This window comes from Lichenostomus cassidix, chromosome 1Aa (assembly GCF_008360975.1).
Source record: "Lichenostomus cassidix isolate B80296 chromosome 1Aa, HeHo_3.0, whole genome shotgun sequence".
NCBI classification, from domain to species: Eukaryota; Metazoa; Chordata; class Aves; order Passeriformes; family Meliphagidae; genus Lichenostomus; species Lichenostomus cassidix.
The window spans coordinates 6,534,108-6,549,572 of record NC_139480.1 but is presented as its reverse complement, the minus strand read 5'-3'; the positions used below and the strand labels follow the sequence as shown (position 1 = coordinate 6,549,572).

The 15,465-nt window shown below is 39.7% G+C and overlaps 1 protein-coding gene across 4 annotated transcripts in view; it reads left to right on the top strand.

The window, feature by feature from the left end:
• BEND7 (BEN domain containing 7) overlaps positions 1-15,465 on the top strand; it is a 46,097-nt gene that overhangs the window by 6,623 nt on the left and 24,009 nt on the right. For 3 of the 4 annotated variants that reach the window (XM_085082970.1, XM_085082977.1, XM_085082961.1), the window contains exons 3-5: positions 6,731-7,030; positions 12,392-12,514; positions 14,960-15,225. In XM_085082970.1, the coding sequence (XP_084939096.1) occupies positions 6,731-7,030; positions 12,392-12,514; positions 14,960-15,225 (689 nt within the window). The remainder of the gene's footprint in view (positions 1-6,730; positions 7,031-12,391; positions 12,515-14,959; positions 15,226-15,465) is intronic. The other variant, XM_085082986.1, reaches the window with a different exon arrangement.

The following is a 15,465-nucleotide window of genomic DNA, read 5'->3' as shown; positions in this document are numbered from 1 at the left end:
GGACATGCTAACCCCAGTCTTTACAAAATTGCAGGGGTATGTGGAATATGACTGCTGTATTTTGTGGATGAGGATTGGCGTATCTTTTGTTTTGAAGGAAGGGGTTTAGTTTTCTGGTACCAGAAGAGACTGCTCAATCTGAGAATGAGGAGGCAGCCCAGAGTGAAATGCTTAAACTTCAAACGTGGGTGAGATTTAAAACAGACCTGACTTCAGTTTTTCCAGTTATGTCACAGGGCTGCTAGCCCAGACTTGGTATTACAAGCCCGTGAGGGGACTGTGTACACCTGTGTCTTGCAGACAGTGATTATTAAACCTAGACTGTCTATTAAAAAAAAATCTTTTGCATACACCATATTGGTTTTTTTCAGTCTTAATATTTTATTACCGTCACAAAAAAGTGGAAATATAGTATACCTCCAGACTGAGTGTTTTTACAATGCTTTCAACTTGAAATTCAGGCTCTGTGTTTGAAAGGTTAATGTAGAAAACTAATTATATTATCCTGGTAATCAAATGTGTGATGAGACATTTGTCTGTGTAATTAACAGTGAAGAACTTTTATAGTTTCATAAAATTGAATGCTACGCACAGTGTGCTTGGAGCATTTGTTTTGAAGAGATGTCCAAAACAGAGATGTTTATGACTGATATAAAGTGGAACTGAAATGTACTGTAATGCAGGTGTCTGTGCATTTTACAGCATTTCGCATTGTTGAAATGGAAGGCAGCAGATTAATAACTTCGCTGTGTCATGGTAAAAATAAATAATGTGTTCTTGGAGCAGGAGAGCGATGCATAAGTTACTCACTAATTTCAAGAATTTATTCTGTCCCAGAAATAATATTCGTTGCAATTTATTCACAGAGAAAAAGTTGACTTAACAAGTAACTTCACTGACTTGTGTTACTGTTAATAGGATTATATCCCAGGTCTGGTTGTTGCAGTAGTGGCTTCTGTAATTAAGACGGCATAAAAGTTTATTTTATGTATCTGTGTTCTCTAATGGTGTAACTTTTTCCCTTTGGGGCTAAAGCGTGATCTTGGCCTGGGATATTTCCAAAAACTGGGGGAAGCTGTTGCTTATATATTATTACTTTTTTAATTATATGACCCCATTAATATATGCTTTTATTGAGCAGTTGCTCACTTGTCCTTTCCCAAGTGATTTAGCTGGCACAGTGTGGCATGGAAGTGTGTAATGTGGGCTTCTGTAGCTGCTCTTGTTGGGTATTTTGAAACTGCTTCACCAGGCTCTTCCAAAGAGTTATTTTGTGGTGGGAGTGGTAGCTGGGCTACCTGGTCTGACACAGTTTCCAGGGAATTAACCCCCAAATCCTGAATGGTCTTGGGGCCTGATGTGGGTTTGATTATTAGAAACACTAATTTGTTTGCTTACATTAGTGTTTGTGCTGCTTATTAGCTTTGTTTGTCTCATGGTAGGCAGGGTTATCAAACCGTGTGTTTCTGTGCTTGCTTCGGAAGTAAGAGGTCTGATTTGAGGGTGATCTGGTTTTCCTGCTTATCTAATCCTAGTGCTTTATGTGGTGACATGAACATAGGCAAGTGCTTTTAAGTGATATTTTAGAGCACTGCTAAGATGCCTTGACTAACACAGGTTCAATGTCCCTGCGTGTTAGTTTAGGGTAGTCAAATTCTCCAGCTCTTAACTCAGGTGGATTGTGTGACCCTCTCACACTGTTTATGACCACTGCCCTCCCTGCTGACTTGGGGTCTAGGTTTTTGATTTGTAAAGCATGTTGTTGCCTGTGTTCTTTCTTCAGTGTAGGTCCCTATATGCCAGCAAATACCTGGGATTGCTTTTTTGGGAATTGTGTGCTTACCTTATCAGTTTAGTTAAACAGATGCCCAATTCCAATTATGCACAGAGCCATCACAGTAAGATTGCACGTGATTTAGGAGACCTTTGCTCCAATAAGGAATCATGCACATGGATCCTCTATTTTCCCTGTGCTGACCTCTGCAACTTTCTGTTTCAGGATGACTTGGGGTACAAGATGACAAAAAACCCCTTGATTTTTGAAAATGATGATTTGATATAGGTATAGTTTTTGCTGAGAGGGGGTGCTGATTTCCCTTTTAGGATAGCTGGTTCTGAAGGAAATACCTGGACACCATGTATGTAGCATTCCAAAAGGTATCTGAGTGAGTTCAGCCTGGCTGAGCAGTGGAGATGTGTGCCCTGTGTGCACATGCTTCCTGATTCCTTGAGCTGCTCTGAATCAGCCCTTATGGAGTCTTCAAACACGGCAGGCAAGTTTTGCTGGCCCCCTTCCAGGCAGGGTAGCATTCAAGTGGCATCTAATAAACTGCAGTTTAATATGCTTAATTGTATAACCCTTTGCAATTATTTATTATTTTTTGTTGAGCTTTCACGCCATATGCATCGACTTCCACTTTTTCTCACCTCTGAAGCCTTGTTTTCATACAAACCAGGCTAATGTTGTCAGCTCACATGTGCTTGTCTGGCTGTCTGTCACTGCCATTCCTACCCTCCTACCAACAGCTACTGAACTCATCCACCAGTTTTGGCCTAGTTGGACACAGAGGTGGAAATCTGAGATGAAAGTACCTTCAGTAAGCAGCCTGATAGAGGAAAAAGCCCTGTTTGTATGGTCAAGAAAGGAAAAAGTTCCATAAGCATTTTAGCTGCCGAAAAAACATAAAATTAAACCCTAATTTATAGAAAAACTGTATTTTAAAAGTCAACTCATGGATATTTCCCAAAACATATGAGAAACATAAATGTTAGAAATAAAGTAATTGCAAAATACTGGATCAAGAGAACATAATGGTTGTTTGGTTTTGTGAGTCAAAGGAGGAAAATACTAAATACAGACAATTGTCCAACCTTAATTCTGTTCACCCATTTATATATTTTAAAACACACACATCAATACAGACATGGTTACCACTTCTCTAATACTGGGATAAAATTAATACTTGAACATATGGTTGCATATAATTTTATAATTCTTTGCAGTGCTATGATAATATTTGATAAACTATTCTGGAAAAGTATAACAACTAGTTGGTAGGCAATGTGATGTATTAATAAACATAATAGTGAAAAGATGGACAGGCATTTAGGAGCAAAGAGCAATAAATGAATTGTCGTTAATATGTTAACTGGAGTTGTTTACAGGCCTGTTGCTTCAGACAGCTGCACACTTAGCACGTGGATGCTACTGCACCCTGGAACAGTTCTGGTTTACATTTGTGCCTTTGTAATTCTAAGCAGTCTTGCAGCTTTCACAGCAGAAGTTTTTATGTCCTGTACACTTCCAGTAAGGAAATAGAATGAGATGAATTTTGAGGAAATTACTTTCTATGATTGTGTAGCATTTATTAAAGGGCTTCGTTTTGCTTCTTTTTTTGGTTTTATAAGGTTGTAGTCAGGTCCTGTAGGAAGAAAATAGCTTACTTGTAAGGGGCCATCATGGAAACAACTCTAACTGTAGTTATTAAAAATTGTTACTATGTTTTTGTTATGTCAATTGACATCATTACATACAAGTTCCTAAATAGGGCTGTAACTTGCTATGGTTCTATTTTGAGTAACATTTTGTAAGTGTCTTAGTTTTTTCAGGTAACTTCATTGGTTTCAGATAAAACCCAAGGGTTTACATGGAGTGTCCAAATATCAAATCCTGTAGCCAGCTCTTTGGAGGCATCCCCATCTCCTTGGAAATGGTGAGGACCTCTGGTATGTGTACAGGGAGAGACTGAAGTAAGCACCACTGCTCTCAGGCCTCAGCATCTATCTTGGCAGTCTTTGCATAGATAGGTAATGCAGATTTCTATGTAATGAGCTGCTTTTTTTCAGTGCTTTATTATTCTATTCAGCATTTAAAAGAAGGCTGGCTCTTCCATAGGACATACTAATTTGAGTTGCTGTGTTTTTCTGTGCCCCATCTTTTTTTTTTTTTTTTTAATTTTTAAATTACATGGTTATTATCTGTGAAAATTATCAGCAGTGGAATAACTGATAACAAAATGCTGTCCTTGAGCTCTAGAGCTAATAGCCAAATGAGATAACCAGGGAGCAAGAAGTTAAATCTGTTGCTGGTGTTGTGCCCATCTGCAGATTCAGGTGGTGTAACATCAGCTACTCTTCACTTGTGTTGGGGGGGGATGCTGCTGTTCCTGGTCAGTTACAAACTAAAAGCTGGGAAAAGGCGTGACTGGGAGAGGAGGGATGTAAACTTGCTCTGAAGATTAAGTCAGGCTTATAGCCTTTAGGTTTTTAGTGCCCTTCCTTGTAAAAGGGAAGGCATATTTTAAAAACAGAACAAACAAACAAACAAAAGTGAAAAAAACAACAGAAAAATCCCTTTTAAAAAAAATCCCAAACCCAAACAAACAAATTTATAAGGGGCGAATCTCGCTGTTCAAGTAAGGATTTACCTAAACACAAAGATAAGCTTATGTAGGATCCAAGTTCAGAGTTTATTGTAACATAAATGTAGTGGTTTTTTCTATTTGGAGTTAAGTATGCTTATGTCACTGTATAGGAAGACTTCTGTATAAAGGAACAAGGAACAGAATCAAGGCTGAATAAGCTCAATTAACATTAATATTTTATGTAATTGGGTAACGGAAATTTAATCTTACTAACAACATGTCACCCGACCAGACACGTAGCACAGTCCCTGCACCCGGCCGGAGGAGGTGGGTGGGAAGGTGTTTTGAAACTCACATACATTTTGCCATTGAGTACAAATCCAAATTGCCAACATAAAACTTCCAGGGTAATGTTAAATGGCACGACTGTAAGGGATTGCTCCAGGCTGTGGTGTGGTGGGAGCATTTGGAGCTGGGGTATGGGCAGGTACAGCTCTGTACAGGGAAAGGCAGCATGCAGTGTATGGGTGTGAGTATCTCAGTAATTGGAGTCCAGTGGTACTCTGCAGCCTTTCGACGTTGGGAACTGCAAACAGTCAACCCCTGGTTGGGCTGGGGCCAAAAAGTGTCATTTTAAAGGAATTGGTGCTGTTACTGGTAATTAAATCACACCCGCACACGTAAATCTGCAGGCACACCAACAAAATAAATAAATGCAGTGCAGAACTTCCTTGCAAGAGGGTTTTTCTCGCCTCTTTAGCTGCAGTGGAAATGGTGCTGGAGTGTTGCTGTACAGAGTTGGCAAATATTTTTCTAAGTTTGGACTCAAAGCTTTCTTGCAAGCCGCCCACTCTCCTTGCTGGATTGGGGTGGGCTGGAGCCAGCTGGCACCAGCCCAGGGAACCGGTGTGCCAGGTCAAGCAGGAGATGCTGGGATCCAGCAGAGGCTGGAGCATATTGTTCAGCTCCTCTCCCCTTCTGCTTACTCTCCTCTTAGAATAAAACCTCCCTTTTTCGGGTATTTAGTGTCCCTGGGTACACTGGGCTTGCAGCATGTCCCAGCCACGTTGAGCTTGGCCTGTTTTGAGGAGGGGTTTGCTGCTCTTTTAGCTGTCTGGTTTAGCTGCTACCTAAACGTGCACCTTCGTTCAGGCAACTGAATAGTGCTGTTGAGTTGATAAAATTGTTCACATGCCTAGCATTTAGCACACTCTCAAGTACCTTGTTGAACCAGAGACAGCAAACCTTGCATCTTAGATTTTTTGGAGAGTAGGTTTTTCTTTTTCTTCTGAAGTTTCCTTTGCACAATTGCTTTGCCAAAAATAGGTTTATTTTGGGAAGCACAAATATAAATTGAATGGAGGATACCAGGAATTATTGTATTAAGTGTTCTGTAAAGGAAGGTTGATTCATCAGTTTCTAGATCTTACTTATGCCATTTGCTTAGGATGTTTGATTTTTCTATTACCAGTAAGAAAACTAGAAGCTTCTTACTTCAGTAGAGGCAATGAACACTTCCTTATCACTCATGAAATGTAATGTGTGCTTTAACGAGCAAAATAGCTACTGTCTGCCCAAAACACATCTATTCATTGTGCAATCAGCAGTTTAATATGCAAAATTAATACTTAAATGGTGCCAGGAGTATTAAGTATGTAACTTTTATTATTTAAATGCCCTGAATTTATTTGGAACAGCCACATTTTTCTTGTGTGTATTTTCATTTTCTTTTTAGAATCTACATTTTAAAGACATCCAGCAGTTCAGCTATCCGCAGTTACACACGTATTAGCTACTGTTTAATTTATTCCTGTATAATCCAGTATTACTAAATTCTGTGGACTAAGGAACTGATTCTGTTCATTAAAATCAATAGATGCCATGCTGTTCTGCATGTGTGTGGTGTGGTGCTTTCTGTGCTTTTTTTTTTTTTGGTCGGATCTATTCTTCAACATACAGCAAACTGATATATAAAGGGTCTGATCCTGTGGGCTTTACTCAGGGAAAATATCCACTGATGTCAATGCCTGAATAGGATCAGTCTCTTAAAAAGACAGTTTATTTGAAACTGCTGTAGCTATTATTATTTCCTTCTGGCAAAAAATAATCTTAACTCATCAAAGCCTTAAGAAACAGCATCAAGAAAGCCAAGTGCAGCAGGTCTTTCAGCCACGAGAGCTGTCAGCCATGGCTGTGTGCAAGTGTAGCCTGGTACATCCCAAGGACCACTGAACCATCTCTTTTCATTCTTGTTTTTATTTATTTATTTATGTGCTCCAACTCTTATTGGCATCTAAAATCACTAATCGCTACCCATTACTGTTTTTGCTAATTTACAGTGATAACTGTGGCTCTGTTTTCATTAGGAGATGAAAGCCGGGAAATTAAAAAACAAATTACAGGGATGAGAAGATTACTGAATGACAGCACTGGAAGAATCTATCAACGAGTTGGCAAAGAAGGAGAAAAACTGAAGGAGGAGCCCCAAGATTTAGACTTAGCCTGGGCCCAGCGCCTGAATCCCCCTGCGGAGTCTCAGGCGAGCCTTCATCCATCACAGAGCGGTGCATGGAATGAATTATCACCCCAAGCCAGCCATTTTCCAGGGCAATATGGAACTCGATCCAAAACGTTCCAAAATCAGGCTCGAACTGTGGCATCCAATGGTATGACCTGTGTTAGATACTGAGAATAGTACCTTTTTTTCCCATTTCCTTGTTCTCTGCTAAATATCTGCCTTTGTTGTGATGATATATTGTACCACTGCATTGAAAGTAGTTATAGTTCAGAGTCTACAAAATGAGCACATAGTTATCACTTCAAAAAGGTGTGAAAGTGGGCACGGTGCATTCTACTACCATCTGTCTTAGCTTTTAAAATGGTTTCCTGGTGATAGGACAGAATTACTCAATGCCTTTACAAGCTTAATTTCTATACAGTACTTACTAAAACAGCTTTTGTCATTGTTATTAAATTCATGGCTAATTAAATGTCAACCTCTACCACTCCTCTTTGCTGTGAGTAATGTAGCACTGTTGTGACACCACTTGTGGAGCAGGATTCTACTGCCTTTCATAAGGGAATGGCATCAGCCTTATAACAGGCCACTGAACTGCAGGTACAAAATTCCATCACAGCCTTAGGCTTTTATTCCAATGAGACTTGGAGAAAAGAGATGATGCAGTCTACCTATGAACAGCATGTACTAGAGTGTGGCCAATCCAATACTGGCAGAGAATTCTGCCCTGAAGTAGATGGCAGCATGCCTTTAAAATGCGTTTCTCTTATTAAGTCCCAGAGAATGGGACTTAATAAGATTTTACTGCCAGATTAAAAAACTCTGCTGTCAAAACCCCACCATAACAATCTTCTAAATATGGAAGGACCCAAAACTCATCATACATCTCCTTCTTTGTCCTTAGAGGCCCTGGGCACTGGCAGGGACAGTTCTCTGCATGCACAGAAGTGCCCAAGCCTGCATAGATTAAGTGCCTTGTTCCCAAATCCGGAAAGTAGGTGGAGCAGCACCTCTATCCCCTCAGGGGCCTGATTCAGCATGTGAGCTAAAATGTGTTGACAGGATTTGGCCCTATATACAAGAAAATGTCAGCTTTGATTTTTTTGTGTGTGGAGGAAGGATTCAGCTGACTTACGATGTTTTACAGGTTTGGAGTGGTCTGTGGGACATGGAAGGGTCAGGTTGAGCAACCTTCTGGGCTGGACGGAAGGAATGCCCAGGCTCCCAGCTCTTGGGGCAGTAGCCCAGGAGGCACCTCCCTTTGCATCTGTCCTGCTGCTGAAAGGAATGCAATCTTTTGGGTTATTACATAAAGGAGGGTGTGGGCCCTCTCCTCTGGCCACTTTTGAAAAGACAATCTACGTAGCAGTTTGGTTTGAGGTGTCTGCCTCTAGTGGGGTGTTGTGATCCCAGCTGGTGCTTGGGCTCCAAAACCTGGTCTCTAGGGAAGAAAAACTTTTGATATATTTCTGGGTAGCAAGTGAGCCCTGAAACTGCTCCTTACCCAGCACACATCTCTCCTGGGCATTGTGACAGCCTGATTCAATCCCCCATCCATCGTATTGGGAGCCCAAGCATCAAACTCAGTATTTTAGATGTTATTCAGAGGATGGACAAAGTTCTTGAAAGCTAGATGTAGAAATGCTGAACAATACTTCAAAGGAGGTACTATTCCTTGGTACTTACCATGGTGTTTAAGTTACCAGAGCAAAACTGTTCAAGCCAGACATAAAGTTATTACCTGAGGCTGTGAGGCTTAGGTCATCACTGGTAGATGTTCAGGCATCTGCAGTAGGTGATCTGAGTCCAGAAACTCTGTCCACTGTGGATATATCCTCTATAAAAAAATGAAGATTATGTGTTGTAGTCCATCTGAATTGCTCAAATTTGAATGTAATAGACGCATCAAGTCCATCTCACTGGTGCACTTATCTACTCACAGGGTAATGGTGATTCAAGGAGAGGCTGGAATAGATGTGTAATAGGTGCTGATACAGAAAGCATTCATGAGAAAGCTATTGACAAAACCAGAAAAGAGTAAAGGAGGAACAGGGCAAGCCTAGACAGTGCTGCAGCAGAGGGAAGATTAGGAACATACTTGAAAACCAAAGGGATTTATTCCAAACCAGACTTGTGGTGGTTCCACAAGTCAGGATGTTAGGTAGACATCTGTGACCCACTGCTTTTAGTGGAAGCCTCTTGGGGCTACAAACAGTGAGCACCATGTCTGTCCTATTAGAGACAACAAACTAACACTTGAGTTTCACTTCTTGTGTTCTGTACCAAATCTAGCAGTGATGCAGCAGCTGAATTGCTTTTTAGTTGTATCAAGATCATTTTCACTGGGTAGTTCCTCCATGCTTTTTCAGCATAAACTGGTAGCAATGGTACAGCAAGTGAATTCCCTCTCAGCAGACCCAGCTGCAAGAAACACTGTCCTGGGCTACCTACTGCTCACGCTGGGGGGAGCAACTCAAGTACTTGTGTCATCTCTTTCTCTCAGTCCTACAAGGAGGTATCAAATTTGCCTGCTGGCTAGCTTCCGGAAGAGAGGGAGATGGCTCTTTAAAGACTCCTTCATAAAAATAAAAAGTCTGATCTCCTTTTAAAATTAAAAATTGATTTATAACAAGTTGAAAAGAGTTGCTTTTGTCCTCTAAAAATGATAAAGGTAGTGCTTGGAACAATGACTGAGAATACTCTACAAGACGTTTCTTACAACACAATAACTGATCAGAGGAGGGATGATAGAAAGAAAATAAAAAACTCTCATGAATATGTATTGAGTCAGTAGAACCCTGCTTTGATTTAAAATATTGGTGGGGTCTTTTCCCATTCCCAGTACCTGTGGTAGATTTACATGGGTAATTTCTATCAATGCTAATGGGGATTATAATGTAAATCCCCAATGCCTCAATGGGAAAATAGACCCTTTGGTTTTCCTTCAGGAGCCTGTGTGCCTGTGTGTTTTCATTAGGAACATGTTATATTGCAATAGGAAAGATGTACAGGTGTTTACTGATACAATTTGTTCACGTTTTCACATGCAATTTACCATGATGTAGAGTCTTCGTTAAGAAGGAAGCAAAAGCCACCAACCCTGTTTTCCCCCCATAGTTTCTCAGATACCATTTCCAGAAGCCTGCTAGAATATTGGATTCTGATTAAGAGGACAGGCTTTATCCCAAAGAGCTTTTAATCTAAAACAACTGAGAAAGCACTGAAGGAAGGATGTTCTTTGTATTTGTCTTCTGTTAATAAAACTCTCCTAGTTCCTGAGACTCCTGTTTCTGGGGTAGTTGCTTGTCTTACTGAAAGGTACAGAGTTTTATGCTGGTGCTCTTAAATTATATGTAGTTTTGAAATTCATCTACTTAAAATCTGCTTATAACAGGTATGTAAAGCATATTGGTGGAGCCAGGTTGAGGGATTCTGATTAATCTGCTGCAAAGCTAAAGATAACATTCTTTTTTTCCCCTCTGTACCTGTAACAATGGGCTAAACACTTTATGGACCATTGAAAAGCTAAAATCCCATCCATGCCCCAAGGAACTTCAGTGAATAGACAGTGTACAAAGGAAGGGTGAGATCAAACTAGGCAGAGTCCTGCTGAGTCAGAAACCTTTTTGTTTCAATTTGAAACTCTCAGCCTGTTTTCCAGATAACCTTGTAGTTCTAAAAAGTTGTTTTATTTGCAGCTGAAACCTTGGAGAGATGAAGCCAGTGGAGCTGTTGCATTTGCGTTAGCTAGATTTGCAGGGATTTTTAAACTACTCTTAATACAGATTTTGTCCATGGATGATGTTTTAAAATACCAAAATTTGTAGTTGCAGTAGTGTGGAGAATCTAAATATCTGAGGAAAAGAGGAGAGTGACACCCAGAAGATGTAAGCAGTCTTGGAATGATGCATTAGTTTAGTTTTACAAGTAGCTCACTTTTGGAGCATGACCATCAGTTTTCTCAAGTCTAATAGATGTTTCTTCAGATCTGAAGGACTGTATGGAAGGAGGTGGAGGACAAGTGCCTGGGAATGGAGATTTGAGGATTGAGGGATACACTGGAAGAATTAGGAAAGAGTGAGAGTGATTTAATGGTGGCCAGTTTTTCAGCTATTTCAAATGAGGATTAAAGTTAGGGGATCTGTTTGGGTCTGACATCAGGGAGCTCTAATGAAAGAGCACAACCCAAACCTGAAAAGATATTAATAACCTGAGGAAAGCAGAAGTAATAATGAAAAATAGGAAGATTTATAAGTTGAGATTAAATGAATTGCTTATGTTCACTTTAGCTAGGTGATGATTAAAGGGCACCTGATAAGTGTCAGGCTGTAGAAGAAAAAGGGAAATACACTGTCTGAAGTCCACATGTGACACCAAGTGAGGTGACTTTTGTTGGGTGCATTTGTACCCATCTTCATACAGTGGTCATCCCTCCTCTTACATTCTTTGATGATCAGTAAAATAGCCATCCATTTAAATGACTTGTAAGCACATTTGGAAAGGAAGTGCATCCCATCTAGCCTCAATTTCAACCAGATACTGTTAGATGTTTTGTTGAATATTGAAAATTTTGTTTGCAGCATTAAAACTAGGGATACAGCTGTCTTAAACTAAAGTGCAGGATACAACAATACAGGCAAAGTTTGAAATCCCTCAGCTGTTACAGCCTGTTTTAATTCAGAACAAAAAATGCAAAACTTCTGGAAAGTAAGGCAGTAATAAAAGCACTGCTGAGGACTAGAACTAGAGCTATGTAAGTTTAGTTAAACACTACTCAAATTACTAGACAAAAGGAATCTATTGAACTACTATACTAATTTTAGAAGGGAAACTATGGAAAGCCCTTCTTGTAGGTCTCAGTGATGGGAAACATAGAAAACAATCCCACCCTAGCAAACAGAAGAGCAGAATTGAAAGCTTTCCTGGCTGGTGGTTCTTTTCTGTCCTGTTTTTGGGGTTTTTTTTTCCTCCAAACAGGGTATTTTATTTTCATTCTCAATTCTTCATATGGTAAAGAATCACATGTAACATTCAAGCAGTTTAAAAATTCCTAGACCCTCATTTTATGTACAGTACAAACCTTTATTACACAGAGTGTCTTCATTCTTTGTAAGACTGTTCTCGGAGATGGGCTTTTTTTTGTGTGTGTATGATAAAATGAGTATGTTTGTAATGAGGTTTGGTGCTTTTGTTATTCAAGATGAACCAGCCTGACAATAGAGAGCCCTGCTGCGAGGAGTGCATTATATTCACACTCTGAGCAGTCTTCTCCAGCCCATGTAACATTGTATCCCAACTCTATATAATTGCACGTATTAGTAATTGAATGAAAACTGGTGGTCCCTTCCTCCTAAAAGGGACCACGTTGAAAATTATTTGCTTTCATGCTTTGGATCTAATTTCACAATCTGGTATATTGATCACAGTTTCAAACACCTGCTAATTGTTGTTTGGGTGATTTTGTATGGGCTACATTATCTCTTCCCCATTTCATTCCTCTCTCTTTCAGGAGAAATCCCAATGGTGAATTCGTCGGTTGGACCAAACTGCTGTACGTGTAATTGCCAGTCAACCCTGCAGGCGATTCTTCAAGAGCTCAAGACCATGCGAAAATTGATGCAGATTCAAGCAGGTACAGTGACCAGTTCCATACGTACATGGCTGTGACAAGCATCTGGTTGAAGATGGCCCAGCTTGTTGCAGGGGTGTTGGATGAGATGGTCTTTGGGGGTCCTTTCCAAACTCAGACTGTTCTGTGATTATGTGGTCTTCCTGTTAGGGAACAGTCTAGGAAATCAGTCTGTGTGGGCACTCGGGAAAACCTGGACTGTTTCCAGCTCTCCTGACGTATCATTCAAAGTCAGATTTTCACAGGTTTCTTGGAAATACAATTTTTACTTTTTAGATCCTTACCTGTAAGATGGGATTTTATCCTGTAGCTTTTTAAAGTTAAATTGGAAAGACCCTGATATAATCAGATACGTAATGAGAGTTGAGCGGGCAGGTCAATATGCCATAACCATGTGCAGTTTGCTTTCACGGTGTATTTATTCAGGGGTGCCAAATGCTACTTTACCTGTGTTCTGCTTACCAGTTCACTAATCTTAGGGGTAAGAAAAATAAAATTTGAAGGTGACTGAAAGTTACCAAACAGCTCTTCATTCAAACCTCTTTCTGCTCTCAGTCTCAGCTGAGCTAGCCACTGCATGTCATGGCCTCCACCCTTCTTCTGGCTGTGAAGTACCAGCTTTCAGTGTGTATACCAGCAATAATCTGTTCACTGGGGAAAATTTTTGAGTCTAGTTTTCTACAAGGTCGGGAGCTGAAACAGAACAGTGCAGAGCCAGAGAAGCAATTGAGCCAGCAAGATAATGAGAACGTTGCAGGTAGTTAGGTCATCATAGGCTGATGTGAAGCTGCAGCCTCTATTAGGCTCATACCTAAAAATTAGTGTTAATACTAGTGAGGAGATAGAGATGTTGGAGGTTTGTCAGTTGAATTGCCCATCCAACATGAGTGATGGGCACTGGAGCCATAGAGGTTTCTCTCTTGGAGAGGCTGGATAAGGCCTCTGTGAGAAAAGGAATGTTGAGTAATTAACTGAAATATGGGTGGAGTGAAGGGCTGACTAAACTCCTTGTCTCCACAGTGTATAATGTTTGAGTGAGTGATGAGAAGGATCAGACAGGTTTTGTAATATCAGTTGACACACATAAAAATGCTTTTCTAGAAGTCATCAATTGGCAGAGAGCACAAAAGCCCAGTTCTACAGTCTTTGCTGGTACATGGGATTCTTTATGCAGTCACATCAATTTCATTGAAGTTACATATGTGATTGAAAAATGGCTTGCGAGTGAGAGCTGCAGAGCTGGGGTCTGTGCCAAAAGAGCTGACTCCTCACTAGCAGGAGCATTTCTTATTTATTATGTATCTACAGAGTAAGTACCTTGTTAATTCATGAATCTCTTGATTCACTGGGAATACTTCATAGTTTCTGAAATTATGGTTTTGCAGAGGAAAACAAGTAATTTGGCATTTTTGTTGATAAAAGAAAAAACGCAAACTTGTAAGTGAAAGTGTAATAACTTATTTTGGTATTCAAACACCCTACTGTCTTAATTATAAACTACACATCACAGTCTTGTAAATCCTTGCCAGAAATGAAATATTCCAGAAATCTTTTAATAAACAGTATTCTAAAGTTTGTTTTATTCCTCAGGCTTTGTAAATTAAGACCTTTTGTAGCTTAGTTGTATCTTAAATGAATTTGAACTGCATGTATAGCACTTCTGGCTTTTTGTTTGTTTCAACCTTGATCTTAGTGATTTACCCAGACCTGTAATTGTATCTTAATAGCATTCTTCTGGAGGACTTGTTCATATTGATACAGGTTCAGAATTGGTGCTTTAATTTATACGAATTATTGTGGATACTGGAAAGTGCAAAATATTGATAAATATAAAATACGGTTTCTTGTATTTCAGAGGTAATACATGTCAGTTTTTGTGTATGAGCAAAACAAATTGATGCAACTTTGGATTACTTTTTTTCCAAGAAATTAAACTATTGAATAGTGTTTTCACTCATCCTTGACATAATGGTACTTGAAATGTTCTTGCTGAGCTAATTAACTTGGAGACCACAGTCATAAAAATAACTGTAATTTCATTAGCACTTGTATTATCTTACTCTATCAGAAAGAGATCCTCAAAGATAGTGAGATTTTCAGTCATTCATGGGGCGCACAAATTAATCATTGCTTAAGTGCTTCATGTCACCAACCATCCAGTGGTCACTAGGAAAAAGAACTGTGTATTCCTAATTTTCCTAAAATACTGTTCATCAGTATGACTTGAAAAGCCTCCCAGCAGAGTTCACTGTCATTATCCCCATTGTAAAGATTGGGAAATTATGCAAAGGTGATAAAACTTATTTGTTTCCTATGCACCAGCAGCCCTGAAAATCACATCACTTATCCAGAAAATAAGTTCAGTGTGTCAGTAGTTTAGTGGTGCATCTGTGTGGTTATTCATGGGCTTTTGTCTATAAAATTAACGCATTAATTTCTGTCATGCAGTTGGGACTCAAAACAGACAGCAGCCTCCTGTTCCTCTGATTTGTGCACAGAAGTCAACAATATCAAGAAAGAGAAATAAAAAGAGAAAACTGCCCCTCAAAGCTGTTGAACCAGTTACCATGAATAAGAAACCCATCTCTACAGAGAATGAGAAGAAGCTGTCAACAAACTCAGAACGATCGAGTCTGCAAGCAATTGAACCCCCCCTGGAACCAGAAACCCCTGTTTCAGGGTTTGGAATTATCCTTGAATCAGCTTCATCAGATGTAAGTTAAAATTTTAATATGCAGGGTTGCAAGATTTTGAAGTACTAACTCATTCAGCAGAATCAATATTCAAGTCACATTGATGCATCTTCCCATTTTTTGTTAGAATAAAAAAGCAAATCCTGGGTATGAGTGATTGGAGATGTTGGGGTTAGATGTGTGGAGTGCTCATTATAGCGTTTTGGGGCTTTTTTTCAACTTCCACATGTATGAAGTTTTCGCTTTGAATTCAAGGCTCAC